General features: G+C 41.9%; 2 protein-coding genes across 2 annotated transcripts; one reads left to right on the top strand and one right to left on the bottom strand.

The window, feature by feature from the left end:
* The first annotated feature begins 1,296 nt into the window (after positions 1-1,296).
* LOC114555103 (uncharacterized) lies at positions 1,297-21,468 on the top strand. The gene is made up of 8 exons (XM_028577638.1): positions 1,297-1,339; positions 16,404-16,519; positions 18,627-19,216; positions 19,314-19,359; positions 20,024-20,052; positions 20,159-20,269; positions 20,403-20,679; positions 21,033-21,468. The coding sequence occupies exons 2-8, from the start codon at positions 16,490-16,492 to the stop codon at positions 21,240-21,242; spliced, it is 1,293 nt and encodes a 430-aa protein (XP_028433439.1). The 5' UTR covers positions 1,297-1,339; positions 16,404-16,489; the 3' UTR covers positions 21,243-21,468.
* Positions 5,471-13,389, bottom strand: LOC114555050 (uncharacterized). The gene is made up of 8 exons (XM_028577148.1): positions 13,311-13,389; positions 8,532-8,748; positions 8,203-8,324; positions 7,389-8,033; positions 6,872-6,941; positions 6,572-6,743; positions 6,200-6,331; positions 5,471-5,929 (listed from the first exon to the last, which is right to left on the bottom strand). The coding sequence occupies exons 1-7, from the start codon at positions 13,365-13,367 to the stop codon at positions 6,205-6,207; spliced, it is 1,410 nt and encodes a 469-aa protein (XP_028432949.1). The 5' UTR covers positions 13,368-13,389; the 3' UTR covers positions 5,471-5,929; positions 6,200-6,204.
* Positions 21,469-21,517: the final 49 nt, after the last annotated feature.

The following is a 21,517-nucleotide window of genomic DNA, read 5'->3' as shown; positions in this document are numbered from 1 at the left end:
TGGTATTGCATTCAATCTATCGCACCGCCAGACGAAAAGAGAGCTGAGCCAGAAGGCAAAGCTCTCGATATCGTTCTACCCTCACCTATGGTCATGAATGGGTCATGACCCAAAGAACGAGATCCAGGGTACAATTTCAGGAGGGTGGCTGGCGTCTCCCTTAGAGATAGGGGTGAGAAGCTCAGTCATCCGTGAGGAGCTTTTGCGCCGAAGGAGCCAGTTGAGGTGGTTCGGGCATCTGGTAAGGATGCCCCTGGGCGCCTCCCTAGGGAGGTGTTCCAGGCACGCCCAGCTGGGAGGAGGCCTCGGGAAGACCCAGGACTCAGGTGGAGGGATTATATCTCCAACCTGGCCTGGGAACGCCTCGGGAAGTCGGAGCTGGTTAATGTTGCTCGGGAAAGGGAAGTTTGGGGTCCCCTGAGCTGCTCCCCGCGACCCGACAACCGGATAAGCGGACGAAGATGGATGGATGGATCTGAGTTTGGAGGAGTCGTGATATTTTGAGAAAAATAAAGTTATAATAGTCAATATATTTCAGAAAATAATCTACCTGCACCATAATCTGATGTGCATTACGTGATTGCTCTGCTGATACGGTAGATCTCAGACCTCCTGTCAGACACAGAGCCCAGTTTGGGTCTCTGGTCTCTGAATGAGCGAATATTTAGGGAAGTGTCTGTACGCTGCTCTTTGCTTTTTTTCATTGGTTGTTGTGTTAAATCTTATTAGCTATTGTGTAGCCCCTTTCTTTTTTTTGATTGGCTGAAAAGTGGCAGGCTCGACTAACAACTCCAGGGGAGACGCGCTTGATTCCTGCCGGTTCCATAGTGAGAGCGGCGCGCCAGAGACATTTTGGGCGCTGCGGTATATTCAATTTATTATAAATAGTTTTTCCACGTGAGAAATGCAATGTGTGGCGGGAGTGCGTGACAAAAGACCAAAATGAGTGACTGTCACTCTCAATTCGTGACACTTGAGAGCCCTGCAGTCCCTTAACTCAAGTGTTACAACAGCAGATTTGCAAACCTGCAACACTTGTCCGCGGTTCGTCTGTCGCTGCTTCTGAATCACTCTCTGGCCGGTGAGGTCTGTTACTTTGGTTACTAGTGTTCCTGTTCCGTACCATAAAAAAACGTTGTTATATCCATAACTTAAGCCGGTTAGGCAGTAAGCTCGCGACACCGATGAAACATACAACATGCATGACAACCGCCCGCCAGCCCCTGATGACAAGTTAACGACGAAGAAGAAGATTTATATTCTTCTTCGTTAGTTTTTATTGGCAGTTGGCAAACAAGCTGCGTGATGCGCGATGCATTACTGTCCGCCACCACGCACGGTAATAGAGCTTTTTTTTCATTTTTTGCCGCTCCAGTCACAAAGACTGAGAGAGGAAATGAAACAAAGTTGAAGTTATTTTAAAAAACCTAAAAGATTCGGGGCTTTTGACAAAACATTCGGGGCTTAAGCCCAATTATCCACCCCCCCGCTCCGCCGATGCCGGCAGCCAGGGACTCTTTAATATACTGCTCCATAGCCTCTTTCTCCGGACATGACAGGTTAAACAGACTGCTAGACGGGAGCCGGGCATCCAGAAGAAGGGATATGGGGCGGTGGGGGTGGTAAGGACAGGGCCTGATCCTTACTAAAAACAGTGGCAAGGTCATGATACTCGGAGGGGACAATAGTCAAATCAGGAGGAGCAGGAAGAGTGTGAATTTGAGTGGACTTACCGGGGGCTCAAGCGGATAACAGACAGGATGTGTGACAGTGAGTGCTCCAATTTCTTAGCTTACCCCAGTCCACGTTGGGGTTGTGAAGAATGAGCCAGGGGAGACCAAGGACAACAGGGTTAGCAGGAGAGGTGATGAGGTGGAATGAAATGGACTTGTGATGATTACCAGAGGTGAGAAGACAGAGTGGGGGAGTGAAGTGGGTAACAGTGGTGAAGGACTGACCATTAAGGCCGGTGGCGTGAAGGGGAGTGTCAAGGGGAATTTGTGGAATGGAGAGCTGCTGAGCAATTTCACTGTCCAAAAAGTTTTTGTCGGCATCAACGAAAACTGAGCCGAATCTTTTGGGCGCACGGGACAGGCGGACATGTAGCGACCAGATTTACCACAGTAAATACACACTCTGGCAAGTCGACGGCGTTCTCGTTCCTCAGAGGAGAGGCGAGTGCGACCTAATTGCATAGGCTCGGGTGGAGATTGAGCGGGAGGTGCCGTCGAGCATGATTGGGAAGGAGGAGAAGCAGAGGCCTGAGGGCAGGACCGGGAGGAGGAGGAGCTGCGGGACCTCTCTCTCTCTCTCTCTCTCTCTCTCTCTCTCTCTCTCTCTCTCTCGGAGGTGGTTGTCCAGGTTGATGGCTGACTCAACAAGCTCATTGAGATGTTTATCGGTGTTTTTTGCCCCAAGTGCTGGCTGGAAGGCACTGTTGGGAGGCACTGGTTAAGGGTAGGGTTAGGTTTGGGTTAAAACGCAACGCCTGGGATGGGTGCTGCAAGGGGCACGTAATTCAATTTGTATTAATAATAATAATAAATATTAGCAATAAAGACAAAAGCACTATTAAATTATTAAAATATAGGTAAGGCAGAATAAAAGTTATAAAGGACAACCAAGGCATCTTTAAAATATTTATTAAAAATAAAAACATAGGTAGGACCTCCTCTGCAGGTAGAAATTAACCCCTGAAAGGAATGAATAGTAAATTCGGAGAAACATGCTATAAAAGATGTAAATATAGACATATTACAACAGGTATAGTTATTATTAATCATAAATATAAATTAAAGCAATAAAAAGTCATTTAAAATAGAAAACAAAGGAAAAAATGAGGAAAAGAAAACAAAGCATGCAGGAAGGTTAAAAGGTTGGGTATGATGCACTGCAGAGGTCGTCCAGACAAAAACTAAAGGAGAGAGGAGACCAGAGCAGAGGGAGGAAGTATTTCTAAAATTACCCTGTAAAACTTAGATTAGTGGATCCATTTTAGTATTTTTCTAATTGCATAAACCACATTGGACCTGTCCCCGGGTTAAAAATGTGGGGGAGACGTATAAAACCAACATCCAAGCTCTGAAGCGCTTCCCTAGGGTCAATATTCTTATTTAAGTTTATGTGAATTCAAATATCTTTTAGATTTTTGTTCCTCCTGTAGGCGGACAGTCCCTTAGCACGTCACAATCAACCCCCACCCCCTGGAAATTGCTTTTGATGGTAGGTATAAAATTCCTCAGATTTTCTGAGTAGGTAATTACCAGGGGAACGAGGGCAGAGTTGGACGGCTGGATGATGGTTTCTTCTTTGTTTTTAAACTTGCCGATGACCAGTGTTGGGAGTAACAGCGTTATTTTTTCAGTAACGGAGTAATCTAATTAATTACTTTTCCCATTGTTGCAACGCCGTTATCGTTACTGAGAATGTAAAGTGGCGCGTTACTACAATTTGGTTGAATGATCTTTCTCTATCACTCTGATCGGAGGTATCAGGCTTTGGCTGCCTGGAGAGAGCAGAGGGGGGGGATGATGACACCGTTGCAAATGCGATGATGATTGGCTGGGTGGGCGGTGCCCTGCTCACACTGTCTCACTCTCACTGCGCGCTCTGACTACCAATAAACAGTAAACACAAGACAGCGACAATGGCGACGAGCCAGGGAAAGTCAAAGGTAGCGTTCTCCACCTGGGAGTACCGGCCCTACACTGTTAATTATTTCCCTGTTAAATAACAGGAAATAACTGGCAGCAGGGTTACCATTATTTTCATGTTATTTTAACAGTTTATTCCTGTTAATGTTTTTTTACAGTGCACTCCCGTAATGTTTTTTAACAGGACTTTACTGTTAATCACAGAAAAAACAGGAAATTACTGGCAGCATGGTTACCATTATTTTCATGTTATTTTAACAGTTTATTCCTGTTAATGTTTTTTTACAGTGCACTACCGTAATGTTTTTTAACAGGACTTTACTGTTAATCACAGAAAAAACAGGAAACAACTGGCAGCAGGGTTACCATTATTTTCATGTTAAATCACCATTTATTTTGTTTCCATTAAATATTGCTTTTAAAATGTAGTGTTAATTATTTTAGCATAGTAATGTGTACATTGTAATTGTAAATTGTAATATACATATTCTAGCTTGAGTTAATACAAGAATAGGCATAATACATCACATAACACTTAAGTGAAAGAAAACAAATAGTTCCATATCGAAATTAACTTATTTATTGTAATACAAACACTGGAAGTTAAATACTTACAAATGTAGGCACACATAGATCAGATCAATCACAGAAAAATACAGTACTTCATGTTAATTGCTGGCATCTAAAACAATTGGGCCCTATTTTAACGATGTAAGCGCACGGTGTGAAGCGCCTGGTGCAGGTGTGTTTAGGGCGTGTCCAAATCCACTTTTGCTAGTTTGACGGCAGTAAAAAGGGTCCGTGTGCCGGGCGCCTGGTTCTAAATTGTTGTCGTTAGTGTCTTCATTAATCAGAGGTGTGTTTTGGGCGTAACATGCAATCAACCAATCAGAGATCATCTCCCATTCCCTTTAAAAGCCAGGCGCGTTTGGACCTTAGCGCATTCCTGTTATGATGGAGGATTTACACCCTAATATTTTTATTTGTAATCTTCTGCATGTGTGTGTGTGTGTGCTGCTGTGCGTCCCTGTGTGTGTAACTTTAGACTAGGTTTTTGTTGGTCAATGGCGCAATCACTTCCTGCTGCCTCAAGATCCCAGAATACACCTGAACACACCTCCCTGTAAGACCAGCACAGCCAGAATGCATGTTCTTAGTGGGATGCACTCCATGCTTGTCTTACAGGGAGGTGTGTTCAGGTGCGTCGTGGGCGTGCCGGTCCTACAGGGAGGTGCGTTCAGGTGAACACACCTCCCTGTAGGACCAGCACGCCCCGAACGCACCTGAACACACCTCCCTGTAAGACCGGCACGCCCACAACGCACTTGAACACACCTCCCTGTAAGACCGGCACGCCCACAATGGCCCTGAACACACCTCCTTGTAGGACCGGCGCGCCCCGAACGCACCTTAACGCACCTCCCTGTAAGACCAGCACGCCCAGAATGCACCTGAACACACCTCCCTGTAGGACCGGCGCGCCCCGAACGCACCTTAACGCACCTCCCTGTAAGACCAGCATGCCCAGAATGCCCCTGAACACACCTCCCTGTAGGACCGGCGCGCCCCGAACGCACCTTAACGCACCTCCCTGTAAGACCAGCACGCCCAGAATGCACCTGAACACACCTCCCTGTAGGACCGGCGCGCCCCGAACGCACCTTAACGCACCTCCCTGTAAGACCAGCACGCCCAGAATGCACCTGAACACACCTCCCTGTAGGACCAGCACGCCCAGAATGCACCTGAACACACCTCCCTGTAAGAACAGCACGCCCATGGGCCACAGATGGGCGCAAGTGAATTTGCTATTTAAACGACGCGGGCGCTGGATGCAAAATTGACAACTGCGTCGGTCTTAAACTAGCAAGATATGGCCCTAAACCACAACATTCAATGTTCCCTGAACTGCTAAAATTATGCAAAAAAGACTAAAACCAACGACATTCCCTTTGACTCCTGGTCACTCAAAAATGCTACACATAGGCTGATTAATCACAAATAAATCTCATGTTCTCATGTTCATGGCTTAAAAAGTAGCAAATACATTTTTTTAAACACATACATTGTTCATTATAACAAAATACTGAACCTCAACACTTAATGTTAACCAAACCACTGAAATTCAACATGTATCAATACATTCAAGCCAAGACTTAACTCTTAACTGGAACTCCTGGTCAATAAAGAGCAATAAACAATAAAAACACTGTAACCGCATAGACCTAACCATTTTCTCAAAGCACACAATGAGGATCCTTTGGGAAGTCTTGGGTCTGTATAGAGAGAGAGAGAGAGAGAGAGAGAGAGAGAGAGAGAGGTTCCATAATTTCACCTGGCTTGACCTAACAAAAGCTAATTTCAGCACAAAACAGAAGGGATAACATAAATAATAGAAAGTGTGATAAGTAAAATTAATTGAAAGAATGGCAAAGAGCATGACAGAGTTCAGCATTCTAACTTTAAAAGGGAGTTGAGAATGAATTTCTCTAGCCTCCTGAATCATTGCTGTTTGAACATATGTGTAATGTATAAATCTATCTCACCTTTTTCAAATGAAATCCCACTGGAAGTCCATGAGTCTGCGCAAGAGGCTGGCGACGTGTGAATTGACCGTTCTTCGTTTTTTCCCCTTTGCAGCCTTTGTCCCTTTTTCTGGGTTTATGCCCACAAAGCGTCTGAAAAATTATACACGGGTTGGAAATCTAGTAATTCACACAGACTAACAGCACAACAAGACAACAAATGTACATGAACTATCCTGAACATACTATCCTATGCGTCTATGAATATTGTAAGTTGCACTAAAACTTTCTAAAGCAAAGTTAATTGCTAAATCCCATCACCAGACCTGCTGAAACCATGCTTGAGCCACAGCTAGGCCAGAACAAATCTGGCGTTAACAGACAATATCTTACCTCTGGATGAATTCAAGTGTGCAGGCTGCCTCCTCTTGGTACTGTAGGTTGAAGATGTAAAAACAGGAGAAAAAAGACGCCAGCCCTGTCACAAAGGTGGACTGGATCCCTTTGCACACAATCTGGCCCTCAATGCTGAGCATCCAGCGTTGGAAGCGGCTTCCTGTTTCTCCTGAAACAGAAATTTTGTAACTGTCAAATTTCTGTTTTAGTTTTCATTTTGAATACAGTTTAGTTTCATACCATTTAATTCACTACATACAACACTAAAGCCAACTGTCCTATCTAAAACCAACTTACCAAGAAGTATCAGACGAGGCGTTGCAGGTAAAGAGAGTGAACTCTCGAGGTCAGCTGCAGTGGCATATCCCTAGGAAATAGAACAAATTAAACACAATATTAATCAAATAAGACTATCACTGAGTGAGATAGATATATATAGATAGATAGAGGGAGAGACAGGAAGAGAGATAAAGAGATAGAGGGGGATATAGATAGAGGAAGATATAGAGAGAGACAGTGATGGATAGATAGATAAAAGATAGAGAGAGAGATAGATACAGAAATAGAGGGAGAGAGAGGGAAAGTGGCAGATGGACAGATAGAGGTAGAAATAGAGAGACAGAGAGAAGGATAGAAATAGATTGATAGGGAGATAGTGATAAAACAGAGATAGATACAGGGTAGATAAAGAGAGAGAGAGACAGAGTGAAACAGATAGGTAGAGATAGAGGAATAGATAGCGATAAAGGCAGAGTGAGGGAGAGATAGATGGTCAGAGAGAGGTATGTGTGCGTTTGTGTGTAGGGGGACTTACATCTGCAAGAACAATGAGTCCTGAGACATCTTCGGAAAAGTGAGACAGAAGAAGATGGATGACTTGATAGGACAGCTCGACATCATCATCAAGCTGACAAAGAACTTCCTTCATCCTTGCATTTGTCGGTTTAGTCTTGAACATTTCCACAATCACTTTGCCACACTCTTCCATGGCAAGGTCAAGGCTACGCAGCACAGGAATATCAGTAAGAAGCTCAAAGTGGGAGTATAGTCCTTTGTGACTGAACAAGTACGGCCACTTTGCTTTTAAAGTTGCAATGGTTGGTGTAGGTACAACATTGATGTGGGACCGCTGCAGGTAGAAAGTAGAATCCATCAGCTTCTTTACCTGTGGTCTCTCAGCACCAGCTGTGCCATCCTGACTGTAGGTCTCTTCCAGTTGTTGACGCTTGGTCTCCATTGTGTCCTCAGTCTCTTCTGCAGGGAGGCTAGGCTGGAATCTTGTACATCCGTATGTATCAGTAGGCCCTCTCTTTTGTCCATGGCTAGCTGAACGGTGCTGATGAAAACTGCTTGCACGGTTCAGATTTTCGATGCGATTTTTCACTTGAATCAGCAGAGATGCGTATCCACCATCTAGAAGCTGTCCATTGTCTCGCTGATCGGCGAAACTTTCTGGGTACTGGTGAACAATATTCCGGCTCATACTTCCTCATCTCATCAGACATTATCCTGACCATCTGCCGTCGTGCACCTGGTGAAGGTCTCTTACAAGATGAAATGGCAGTGCAAATCTCCGCAGGCATAAGGTCCCATGGCACCTTAAAAGACTCTGGCCATGTTTTCCTTACAGGCTGGGAGGCAGACGGGCTGTCCTCACTTCTAGATGGACTGATGATTGATAGACAGTTGTTGCTGACTTCGGTGGTGGAGGATGGAACGATTTCAAGGTTTACTGTGATCACTTTACTCTCTAAAAATGACAAAAAATATGAGATGGGTCATGTGAACTTAATTGAAGGCATCAACAAAACACAACTGCAGAATCCTGTCCTCCCCCGGTATATCAATCCAGATCCAAATCCCAGTTATGTTTTTAAATTGTGAAATATAAATTGGTTATGAACTTGTGCAAGCCATGATGTAATGAATAGTACTGTAACCTAAAAAGCAAGCTTACCTATTTGGAATACTTCCAAAAGCTGTCGTCGTCTTACAAGAGGCAGTAAGTCTGCAAAGTCATCCTCTTTTACATATTTGAGTTCTTGTGTTGATGTAAAGCCGCCAGCATTTACAATTCTATCAATTATAGCGCTGTGGATAGATTCTGGAATATTTGGCAGTGCCCTAGGCACAATCTCCATTATTTTCTCCAGAAAAGTAGGCATTGGTGAATACTGAGAAGAAAGAAAATGACAATTACTGTCAAATCAGACAATGTGTACTCTTGTAACATCAGAGAAAAAGTTTTACAGTCCATTAGGATTCAGCCAATGAACGAGCTAGTGAGAGAAAATAGAAGTTGTCAGTCATTTGAGGAAAGGTTGGTAAACATGCTACAGTACGGAATTTTGGTGTGTTGATGCTTAATAATGCATTGGCAATGGGAGAGAGGCAAAATATTCAAAACAGCAACCCAAAATGAAAGTAAAATAGCCTGTCTACCAATAACAGATAGAAATTCCATCAATGACTATTGAACAGCTTCACATTCTCTTAGCAAGGCTTGTGGGACTGTTTGCTCCAGCATCGTGGCTGTACACTGAAAGGAAGGAATGATGTGGTACAATTACTGCCATGTCAGAGAATGTGTATGCCGGTAAAGGATAATAATCAATAAGGTCATCTTGCTTAACACAGCAGTAACATCCCTGCACTGGTGTAAAGCCATAAATACCAACATCATGAAGAAACACAGTCCTACATTTTTCAGTGAGAAAATATACTGTTGAATGATTCTGTATCAGTATAATGACAATCTTTCCAATGACAAGACCCTCAGAGTTCTCATCTATTGACACAAGCATGTTTTTTCTTGTATTTTGTGCCTTTGACAGTTGCCTCATTGGCAATCAGTGTATTGTGAGGGCCAAAATCATAGTTTGAAACAGATTCCCTGATGTAGTCATTGAAGTCTTCAAGAAAAAAGTCAGTTGCCTTTTCTGCTACAACAACGGGTGCAAAGAGACTACCAGCCTGCAGATAGGCCTGAAAAAGCTGATGCCTCTCTGAAAGAGTTAAGCAGAGGTTTTTAAAGTTATGGAGCTTTCTGGAGCATTGCTTAAAGTAAGTGTGCTTGCTTTCAAATCTCAGTGTCCATAACCTGATTAGTGGACAAAAACACATTATGAGCTCAGGGTAGTGAGAAACATAATGGTGCTTAGGCTTCAGTTTGTGATTCGGGAAAGCCTCACTCCTGAAACACAAATACTCATCAATGAGGACCCTCAGATACGCTATCTGTCCAGCTGAAATAGCTGGAGCACAAATGAGAGAGACCATTTCTTGCAGTTGTAAGACAAGTTGCCAAACTTTGTTTTCACTCAGTGACTGAATTTTCTCTCCGATCAGTAGTGGTAATAACCTGAGCAGGCACCAGTTTTGTACAGCATGGCCACTGAGTTTGTCACTTCCTGGGTTAACCTCACATGGTTTGTCATTAGCATCATTGCTGAGATATTTAAACCGATTAATTCTTCGATTTAATTCAAGGTATGTAAACTGTTTGTCTACCTTGACCAGATTCTGAATGTACAATGAGAGGTCAGTGGACACAATGCCTTCAAACAAATCATGCCCAATACATGGTGGCAATCCAGGTTGACATACATGAAAATAGGATAACTCATTGAACAAGGAGTCAAATTTGATACCTCCATTATGGGCTAACCCCCCTTCAATTCTCTGCACATGTTCTCTGTATGACTGTACTGTGCGAGTGGCAGCCCTAGTGAGTGGATCTGCATGGAATTTCTCTCTCTCCATTTCACAATATCTGCAGAAATGAATGCTTGTGCTGAAATTCTCAAAGAATCCGCCAATGTTGTGTGACCCCAAGTTGTCACCACAAATAGCATGCAGTATTCTTTACAGACCTGTCCATCTGGTAACACTATACCACTTTTCTCAAGTTCTTTCAGATCTTTAACCAAGCGACCCAGGACTAAATCCTGGCCAAAATGTTTGAAGTCTTTCTCTTTGCAAAGAAGAACTAATTGCATTTGATCAGTATTTGACCTATTGTATGGTAAAGGTCTGCCAGAGAAAGATACACAGCAAGTACTTTGTGCTTTTTTTTCCCTGACCCAAGTGGGTTTACCACCTCGAAAGAATCTTGATATAAGATCAAGCCTAATGACCCATCTTTTTTAAGTGCGTTGTCTGTTACATTCTCCCCATCCCACACATCCTGAAAAACATTCTCAGTTTCTTTATGGAAATGAACTTGTTTGTACTGCTCAAATACAGACTGACTCTGGAAAAGAGCATTGAGTGTTTGGTCTATAGGGACATAATGGGCAAAGCTGTCCTTGCCGGCTTCATTTTGTCCAAGGCATATTGGAACAGGTTCGACATAAGTAAATTGACTCTTGAAAACAGTCTTTCTCCGTTGATCTGTTTTTAATGTGTGTGTATTGTAAGTTTGGAAAAGATCTTCCGCTCTCAGATCATCAATTAGAGCCCTAATTGAATCATCTGAAATCCCCATCTGACGTAACTTCTCATCCAATTTAAAAAATATCTGAGACTGGCTGAGATCATGTATTGACTGCATATCTTCAATGATTGTCTGAATGGTGGAGGCCGGAAGCAGTAACTTTGCCTGTAGCTTAAGATAAAACAGAGCAAGATTCCTCAAAAACAGTGAATCTTCAATATTTTCTGGGCTAAACTCCAAATGGTCTGCATTGTCAGCAGCATCAATCGCCACATCACACTGCAAATCACTGTCTCCATGAGGACCACTAGATCCACTTACACCAGCCAGACTGATAACAGAATCCATTAAACTGCCCTCTTCACTTCTTTTATGTTTTCTTGACAAATGAGATGTAAATGTAGAAACCACAGTAAATGTTTTATCACATTGCTTGAAGGGACAAACAATAGTTTGTCCTTCTTTGATGTGCACCTTAAGATGAGAATAAAACTCAGTCAATGAGTCACATTTGGCACGGCAGGAGAAAACATGACACGTAAGATCCACTAGCCTAATCGATCTTGGCTGAACTATACTCTCCTTATGATGTCTGTAAATATGTCCCTTCAGACCAGCACATTTGTTAAATGTCCTTTGGCAATTAGGGATACAACACTGCAGTACTAAATTGGGTATGTTGCTGTGAATTTTTATGTGTCTCACATAGGCCACAGAGGTGGCTGACTGTTGTCCACAAATTTGGCAAGAAAACATTATGCAAGCCAATTAGACTTATTGATAGATCAACAGTAAATTGCTAGATTAAAGCAAGTAAGACACCATTCAAATTTCCACCTAGTTCTGAGAGATAAATGCAGTGAGATCTTCTTGATCAGCAGTGTGATCAGGGATAGTACCCTGCATCTGCATCTGTAATTAAAAACAAAAACAAATGTAAACATTTATCTACAACTCAATCATAATCAAAACAGTAAAAACAAAACACACAAAAGAGGGTGCACTATGCCAATGCAAATAAAAAAGAATAGCTGTTCACATAGATATGGCACTAGCCCAATCAGTAGCTGTTTTTGCTGGATTTACCTCATTGTTAGGCTTTAGCTACCACATAAAATAGTCACACCCAGGGTGGGAAATTAGCACCTGCCACAAGCCATTGGCAGGTATTTTTTCAAAGTGGCGGGTGACTTTGCCTTGCATACAAGCCACAGTGGCGGGTGGAGTGGTTTTCAGCGCTCTAGTCTGTGAGACATATAGCTGATCTGAAGTACAGACTAGAGGGCTGCATTGGGACCCAACGCAAATCTCGCAGGAGCGCCAGCGGGCAGTTTAAACTTTGCTGCGGGCAGCTAAAATGCATCTTCTTCCTATTAACCTATAAAATGACGTGTTTTCTCATGCGGGACGGGAGAAGACACAAAATCAATGCTATTGTGCAGGCATAAATTCTCAGAGTTTTGCAGGAGCGGGCGGGAGTGTTAACACACACGTTGCGGTGCGGGCGGTAATGGTCAGAAATTAAGCGGGAGCGAGATGAAGAAAACAGTCCCGCGCAGGGCTCTAGTACAGACTAAAGGAAAATTATCGGTTAAAAAAATGTGGCGATATATCCCCGGTTGAGGCCCGTGGCGGAGTCAACAGTAGCTACAAATGTACAAACTGTTGAGGGCGAAATAAAGAAAAAGAGAAGGAACTTTTCCAACAAGTGGCGCATTGATGACAAAGGGAAAACTATTTCATGCAGGCAGGTAGTCAGGTAAAATTGGGCATCCACCAGGCACAAAAAAACATTTCCCACCCTGGTCACACCAGCATGTCTGGTAGCCCAAACAGCCCAAACTATAACCCATCAAAGACGAGCATCTAACATGAAATAATCAAATACAGTCTTAAACCAACTATCTAGCAACGTAAACAGCTATCAGTAAATTGATGTACCTATCTTAGCCGTTTGATTTTCAGGATGAACCTGCTTTAACCAGACGTGCACATGGCAAGAATGCCACACAAACTTGACCACAGGAATGCTACCTACTTAAACATTATAGGCATAATAACGTTAGCCGATTATTTATAGATTTAGATCGTATACATGAATGGACATTAAAATAAGCGCATTGTTTTCTAAGATTAATGGACAAACTATCGAAATTTTGCTAGCTTGAATCTCCTCGGCTCATTAGCAGCTAGCTAAATTAAACTTCATGTGTTGCAAGTCCGTGGCGTTTAGTATACATCAACATCACTGATAAATGTTTAAACTATGCATGACTTTAAAGAAATTCTAGTTAATCTCACCGGATTGTTGTGATTTTTGTCGAAATAACCAGAGCGATCTTCCGACATGGCATGCATGGCCGTGTGTCCGTTGCGTTCGGTTGCGTTGCAGGTTCAAATGCCTTCTTCTTCGCTCCTTCCCAGAATGCAAAAAATACTGTATGAACCTGTTATTTCAGAGAGTGGCACGTAGCCTGCTGGCGACTGTGTCATTCGGATATACACCGTGGTCAGAAAGACACACACACACACACATCCACATCCACAAACACACACACACACACACACACACACACACACACACACATCACACAACACACACACACACACACACACACACACATCACACACACACACACACACACACACACACACACACACACACACACACACACACACACACACACACAGAGATTTGGAGCGCAGTTCGTCAATTAAATGTTAGGCCGTCTCGTTTAAAATCCGGAGCCTAGGGTATGATGAATAAATAAAAGGCTATTACACGGTAATAGTCTGGGGAAAATGCTAGATTATTCTTTATAACATTTGCAGTACAGAAATCAGGTGTTGTTTTGTCTAATCTTCATTCAGTGAATGCATACAATATTTAGTTTGTTAGTATGCAACATCGACAATATTGAATTAGTCATTGCTTAGCAACCTACAAAAACAAAATGAAATTGCTAACTTCTCCAATGATAATTAATATTTTTTTATAATCTAAGCATAAAATTGCGTTTATCGGCATTTATCCCCAAAACATGACCATACCAGACCATCTAACTCTGGCCGCCATCTTTGAATGTTCGGTTGTGCGGTCCAAGCAACGCTCGATTTTTCGTTTCAGCAACATCTTTGACTTTAACGATGTTATAGAACGTAATAGCGTAAAAATAATGTCACAGTTACTTTGCTGAGTAACTAATTACTTTTACAATGTGGTAACTGAGCTACTAACTCAGACACAGAGACCAACGCTGCCGATGACCTCCGCCTTTATACCTCTAAGGAAGCGCCTTGAGTAACCCCTTAACCTCATTGCACTAAAAAGTGTACTAGTGGCCTCCTCCACATGCTCCGGGAAGGTGCAAATTCTGTGGAAACGTATCAACTGGGACTTTGTACGTGTGTTTAGGGTGATAGCTGGTCTTATGTAGAAGTGCATGGCGGTCGGTGTCCTTGAAATACACTTTGGTGGCTAGTGTCTGGTCGCCAGAGGTGCGGAAGAAGACCTGTGTGTCCAGGAACTCCACTGTAACGTGTTGTAGGTTATGTTTGAGTTTTATTTTAGGGTGATGGGAGTTAAGAATGTCAAGAAAGGTTAAAAAAGTCTGTTCAGTGTTATCCCAAAGCCCGAAGATGTCGTCCAAGTACCGTAAATAAAGCAGAGGTTTGATGGTTCGTTTATGGAAAGCCGTTTCCTCCCAATGGGCCAGGTAAATATAGGCGTAGGATGGTGAATACTTCCGGCCCATAGCACACCCACAAAGTTGGAGATAATGGTAGGGGGGCAGGCAAGGGATTCAGACCGTCCCAATCCATGCCGCCGTAGCTCGATGTCCGACAATGGATTTAGCTCCACCCTCACAATGCGTCTTGGGTTTCGCTTTGGCAGGATTGGAAGCTGAATCTCCTCTCCGGGCCACCCGGGCGCCTCCAACTCCAGCGTACAGAGGCCTGAAGGACCAGGTTGTGCGTCAGAAAGAAGTGGTGGAGGGGGAAATAGGGGGAGGAGGGAGAAGGAGGGGGAGAGGGAGGTGAAGAGGTATGGGGAGAGGGATGAGAGGAGGAGGAAAGTATGGTTGGAAGGATGGGGGAGGAAGGAAGGGTGAGGGTAATGAGAAGGGGGGGAGGATTTGGAGAGAGATAGGGGAGGGAAGTTATAGATGGAGTAGGGTGAGGAAGGGTAGTAGGGGGAGGAGTGACGAAGACGAAGGTGGGGAGGAGGAAGATAGTTGGAGGGGAGGGCCTGCTGGGTGTAAGGAAGTGGTGGATGTGGTGGGAAGTTGTCAAAGGAGAGCTGAGATGGCGGAGGGGCCTCCTCCGTCTGGGGAGCCCTGGTTATGAGGTCCGTCAGTGTGGAGACAGAGGAGGCTGTGAGTTTCCTCCTGTATCTAGTCCTCCCCCACTGAAGTGCCTTGTTGAATCTGTGCGAAAGGTGGAAGGTCCTGCAGCTTTGTGGCAATGAATGTGTCATAGTGATCTCTGAGTATATCCATGTTATTGTTCATCCATGGGTCTGTGTTGAGTTTGACCAGTTCTAATGTGTTGTTGTTTGGTGAGGAGGTTTCGATGAAGGATGTTAGTCTGTTAATTTCTCTCATCATTCCTTGTGGAAAGATGCCTATGTGTAGTTTGTTATTTTCTGAATGGTGTATGGCCTGTAGGAGTTTAAAATATGCTTTGGTGTGGTGGAAATTATAGTTAACTGTAATGTAGAAGGACAGAGGAACAAGTAAATGCTAGTATGCAATAATGTTCATAAGAGCTTGGAGCTTGTGTCACTAGGATGGCTAAAACAACAATCAAGCGAAGATGAAGAGTAGATCCTGGGTTTAAGTACTGGGCTTCATTGCAGCTGATGACTGGCAGGTGTGTACGGCGGGAGAAGTGATGGTGGGATGACGAGCAGGTGTGCATAGTCAGCTGGCTGGCGCAGGCAGGAGGGGAGGGGGGAAAACAAAGAGACACAGAGAGGCAGGGCCAACAGAGAGACTGACAGGAGAGCATAATGGAAAACAGAAATAGCAAGTAGAAAACAAAACAGAAACTCACAGCCAGCCGAACCCCAACCATCACAGTTATAGGTCGCCAATTATAAAGAAATCAAAGAGCTTTGTTTGGTTTTGGAATGAGAGATATTAAGCCTTGCTTAATAGAAATCCTTATTCTTGGCAAAGGCTTCCAAAATCATTTGTTTTATATCCTCCCAAAGGGTTACATAAAATTCACAAGGCAATCCATCTGATCCAGGACTTTTTTATTAAGTGGCATTTTTATAATATCAGATTTAATTCATCCAATGTTATTAACACATCTAATTCCTGCTCTTAGTTCATGGTTTTCCTGACTTCCTGTTTTATTTTGTTAACTCACTATCTGTCTCTGTTTCAGGTCACTTGTCTTCCTGTCTTTGTCTGTCTTCCTGACTGTGTGATTACCCTCCCTTCTGTTACGGTGTAGGGAATTAAAGGACCCAAATGCAGGGAGAGGCAGGCAGGCAGGAGAAGGTTTGAGCATGATAATTTATTAAAACTCAATTTGACACTCGATTGTTATGATTCCTCATTATAAAAATAAGAGACAAAGAAAAAAAAAATAGAAACAAAAAGATAACAATTCCCATTACCACCCACCCCACCCTATGGACATAAGACAGATCACACTAATGGGACAATCAGTGCTACATACTCAGCCTACTGAAACATGCCAACTTAAACTACGCTATCAAGGTAGCAGAGAAGGGAAGACAAAATCTTATCAAACTGATCCAGTCTGTTTGATGAAGAAAAACGAATTCTTTCCAGATGTAATAACCGAACCGGGAGGGCGCCCAGGGGGCATCCTTACCAGATGCCCGAACCACCTCAACTGGCTCCTTTTGATGCAAAGGAGCAGCGTCTCTATTTCTGACAGAGTTTGAAAAATATTAGTCCAGAATTGAGTTAACTTAGAGCAAAGAGCATAACTATGCAAGAGTGTGGCTTCCTCTGTCTGACATTTATCACATATTGGGGAAACATCTGAAAAAATTCTATGCAGCTTTGTCTTAGAGTAATGAAGTCGATGAATAATCTTAAATTGAATAAGGCAATGCCGAGAATTAACAGAGCATTTATGAATATTCTCTAAAGCATTAACCCATAACTCGCCACTTATCTCCACCCCCATTTCCTTCTCCCACTGTAATCTTGTGTCAAAGGTGGAGTTGTGTATAGTAAAGAGTTATACAGTAGAGAAATCAAGTGACTGACCCCACATCCAAGCCCTAAAAGATCATCAAACTTTGCAGAAGAAGTCTCATCAAGACAAGGCAAATGCTTTCTTACATAGTCCCTGAGCTGCAAATATTGGAAGAAATGGTTTTTATGCAAACCGTATTTTGCCTGCACCTGACTAAAGGAGGCAAAAGAACCATCAATGAATAGGTCACCAATATTTCGAATACCCACATCTCTCCACTTTGTGAAAGCAGAATCCATTGTAGAAGGAATAATGATGATGGATTTCCTCCAATTGGTAAGAGAAAAGACAAGGACTTTATTACAAATTTTGATTTAATCTGCTTCCAAATGCGAATAGTACTATGGATTATACAATTATAATTGTAAGCCAATTTCCCTATCTTTGTAGGAGACAAGATCACTGCCCCAATATTATGGTGTAAGATCACTTTCAAAAAGATGTATGCACAACTTTAAGAATTCATATTCGTATTTTTAAACATTTGTGCGTAAATTAACTCAGGCACGCAAAATTACGTTTTCATACAAGTGAGTCAATAAAATTACATTTGTGTTTTTATGTGAGTCTGACTCTAGAAGCTATGACTGTAAACATTCATGAGTACAACTCTGATTTCTACGACTACGAATTCTTCACTATGAACACAAATTCAAGTTTGAGGGTACGAGTAAAGAACAGTTGAAATGACGTCACTGCCGTCACAGGGCAGGTAATCAAACCTCGATTCCATCTAATGCGCATGCGTCAAAGGCGAAAGATGGCTAACAACAGACCTGAGGCTGCTAGCCTACGCTCAGCATCACAGGTAAAGTAAATAACGTGTTTATTCAACATTTTACAACGATTTTACTATTTTGATAGCACTTTATAAATACATTTCTGCAACTCATAGACGTTATTGCTTTAGCTTCCAACCTAACGATATTTACTTGCTGTTAACTCTAGCTAGCTAGTGCTAGACGACGTTAGCGTTGATGAAGTGCTCTGTGTGAAAGTAACGTTATAGTTAGTGATGTTAGAACTTGACCTGTTTTGCCGATTGACACTGAACAGCAAGATATGCAATAACGTTATCTCAAATAAACTTAACTGCTATCATATGTTTAGCAATGTTGACCAGAGCAGTAATGACAACTGAGCCAGACTAACTAATTGCTTTATCTTGCAAAATAATAACTTAACGTTATTATTTTACGTACATTTTAACGTAATTATTTCGAAATGTTTGCAAACTAATTAATTAGTTTGCAAACATATTTCAGTTGTAATGTTTTGAATGTCTATCTAGCCTAACGTTACATAAAGTTGAATTGGTACGGCGAAGTTAACGGTACCATGTATTGCATCTAATATGTATTTTGGCATTTACAGGGACCACTGGCTACTCAGTTACTGCAGCGTCTGGAATCAAGGATCACTGACACGTTAAGTCAACCATACTTTAATTTGGACTATTTCCAGTACGTTGTAAATCAGGAAGCCTTTATTCTGACATCTGCATCTACCATTTTAAACATCCCAGCTGAAATTGTGGAGTGTCTTTTATCCCTACAAAGAATGATCCACGCAGCTCTTTCCCAAGAGAGTCCCTGTGTTTTTATTAGAGAAGGAGGACGTGGCCGACCAAAATTTTGTTTTTCTGAGGAGCTGCTGTCCCGGCTCATTGACATGCCCTTACCAGTGCCTTGTATCGCCAACCTGCTTGGTGTCAGCCAAAGTACAATTTTCCGGCGTATGCATGAACTCGGGTTGTTCACAAGACTTACATACAGCACTTTATCTGACAGTGAACTGGATGATGCTGTCCTCTCCATAAAAAACAGGATCCCAAACGCAGGATACAGAATGGTTAAAGGTTGTCTGCAAGCTCCAGGAATTTTGGAAAGAATGACACAGCTGGGTTGCATCGTCAGGAGGACATACTTCGTACAGCGGCCTTTGTCATTAGTGCATATCATAAGGTAAGATATTAATTAATTTATTTATGTACTTTATTATGGGTGTTGAGTTAATGCAGCTCTTTTTTTGACTGCTCATTGTCATCATTTTGATTTCAAGGTACAACATCATCACATTTGGAGCAATAGATGGTTACTCAAGAAAGGTGCATCACTTTTTTTTTACTAATTTTATTATAGTGCTTTATTGTTCCTGTATATGTGTGTGTTCATGTATTCACTGTTGATAGACTGCATATGGGTCCGTCCGTATTCATTTTTTGTTTTTGAATCCAAAACGTATAATGACCGAATTCAAATAACTTTAAATAAAAAAAGTCAGATTTTGGTTTTGGCAAATTGTTTTTTTCGTTTCTCCATTTTGAATTAAGACATTAAAAACAAGACAGGTGGGTCAGATGACTCAGAAGTAAAAGTAAATATATAAAAAAAAGGCCAAGCACAGATTGCCATTCTGTAACATTATACATAGACTAACATCATACCAGGGTAACGTCAGAAGAAAAATTAAATAAATAAATTAGCCTGTACTGATGTAAGTATGTTAGCAACAGTAGTTGATTAAGTGCAGTTTAATATAGTGCATTTATTCATGTGCACAGCAAGTCACGTTTAATGAGCACATTTTTGGTGCATTACATTTGGTAATATACTTTAACCTAAGTCATTATTGTGTGTGCAGTAGGCAATGTGAGTATATTTAAACGTTTGCAGATTCACTATATGAAACTCTGTTTGTCTGTATAGATACTGTATCTGGAACCAGCAACAAATAACTGCTCAAACACTGCCCTTTCATTTTTCCTCAAGGCAGTGGAAAACTTTGGCTGGCCTTCCAGGTAAATATATATAGTGATATCTTGTGCTACTGTTTCTATGCTCTTGTTGATCATTTCAGTAATGTAATGTTAATATAAATGAGCATTTCCCCCATTAATTTTCAAGGGTCAGGGGCGATGAAGGCGTTGAAAATGTTGCAATTGCTGAAACCATGTTCAGTGTTAAAGGCACCGGAAGAGGGAGCTTCATCGCTGGGCGAAGCGTACACAATCAAAGGTTAAAATAATAATTTACATAATCTACAGTATATTCATAGTGTGAATGTTAAATCATTGTTGGAAAGTATTTAAAGTAAGACTATATCCATGATTACTTTTGAGTTGAGTAAGGCCTGTTATTTCTTATTTAGGATTGAGCGCCTATGGCGAGATGTCTGGACCTGTGTCACTCATCTGTACTATGAAGTTCTTCACAGTCTAGAAGAAGATGGCCTTTTGGATTTGTCAGATGCTGTCCATCTGTTTTGTGCCCATTATGTGTTCCTTCCGCGTCTGGCAGAGGCTCTTCATACCTTCACAGAAGGCTGGGACAACCATCCCTTACGATCTGAAGGCGGACTCACCCCTGACCAACTCTGGGTTATGGGTCACATGCAGAACCCTTGTGATGCAGATGAAGATGTGCAGGTTTGCTGAAGCTCTCTCTCAAAGTGCAGTTAAAAAATGCAGTTAAAATGTTTTCAACCTGAAGGTGTGGATTTAGATTTATATAAAAAGAAGCTGAAATCCTAAAATTTTGAATAGTATCAATAACTCTAGAAGAAAGCTATTGAATAATATAAAAGTATGTAAGAGAGTAGTGTGTTGCTTCACTTAAGTAAGCACACAATTAGACAAAGTCAACTGAGCTTAGTTTATGATAGATTTTTTGTCTTTATTTTCTTTAGTCCCTGCACTAGGCCTTTGTAGGTCAATGTGTGCTTGGCAGTGTTTTCAAATATTTCTAAAAGTTGTTTCATACAAAATAACACTATTTTCAGAACATGGAGCTGTTTGGAACTGACTGGGAGATGTTTGAAGGTGTGCCTGAAGAACTTTATGGAGTTGAAGTCCCAGAAATTGAGTGCCCGCTGACTCCAGCTAGTATGGAAACTGTACAGTCCATAATTGATCCCTGTGCATCGTCAGACATTTATATATCAATGGTTCAGTGCATTGAAAGTCTATGTGTGACACAAAGAAACATCTAAGCTATCATCAGTCCTTGCAAACGATTTAATGGAATGAAGTTGAACATTTGCAAACAGACTGCCAGTTACAAAAGGTTTGCTGTGACATTACTTCATTTTAACATGGGAGTAACAGTAAGGTAAAAAACTAACTCATCATCCATTTTGGTTTTGAAGTTTACTAAAAGCAAAACAATGGTTTTGTAACAAAGAATAACCATTATTCACAGAAACAAGAAGTTGTCAAATAAAATACCAATAAAAAATACAATGCATATTTTGACTTATGGCAGTTA

Source organism: Perca flavescens, chromosome 1, assembly GCF_004354835.1.
Source record: "Perca flavescens isolate YP-PL-M2 chromosome 1, PFLA_1.0, whole genome shotgun sequence".
NCBI lineage: Eukaryota > Metazoa > Chordata > Actinopteri > Perciformes > Percidae > Perca > Perca flavescens.
The sequence above is the reverse complement of the archived record's forward strand: the minus strand, read 5'-3'. Positions and strand labels throughout refer to the sequence as shown.

Bases quoted from the DNA above. Each gene is read 5' to 3' on its own strand.
- LOC114555050 (XM_028577148.1), bottom strand. From the start codon at position 13,367: ATGCATGCCATGTCGGAAGATCGCTCTGGTTATTTCGACAAAAATCAC. The intron at 8,749-13,310 runs GTGAGATTAACT...CTTTCTTCTCAG, and splicing joins ACAAAAATCACAACAATCCG to TATTCACCAATGCCTACTTT. The intron at 8,325-8,531 runs GTAAGCTTGCTT...TGTCATTTTTAG, and splicing joins TTTGGAAGTATTCCAAATAG to AGAGTAAAGTGATCACAGTA.
- LOC114555103 (XM_028577638.1), top strand. From the start codon at position 16,490: ATGCAGGGAGAGGCAGGCAGGCAGGAGAAG. The intron at 19,360-20,023 runs GTGCATCACTTT...TTTTTCCTCAAG, and splicing joins TAGATGGTTACTCAAGAAAG to GCAGTGGAAAACTTTGGCTG. The intron at 20,053-20,158 runs GTAAATATATAT...TTAATTTTCAAG, and splicing joins AACTTTGGCTGGCCTTCCAG to GGTCAGGGGCGATGAAGGCG.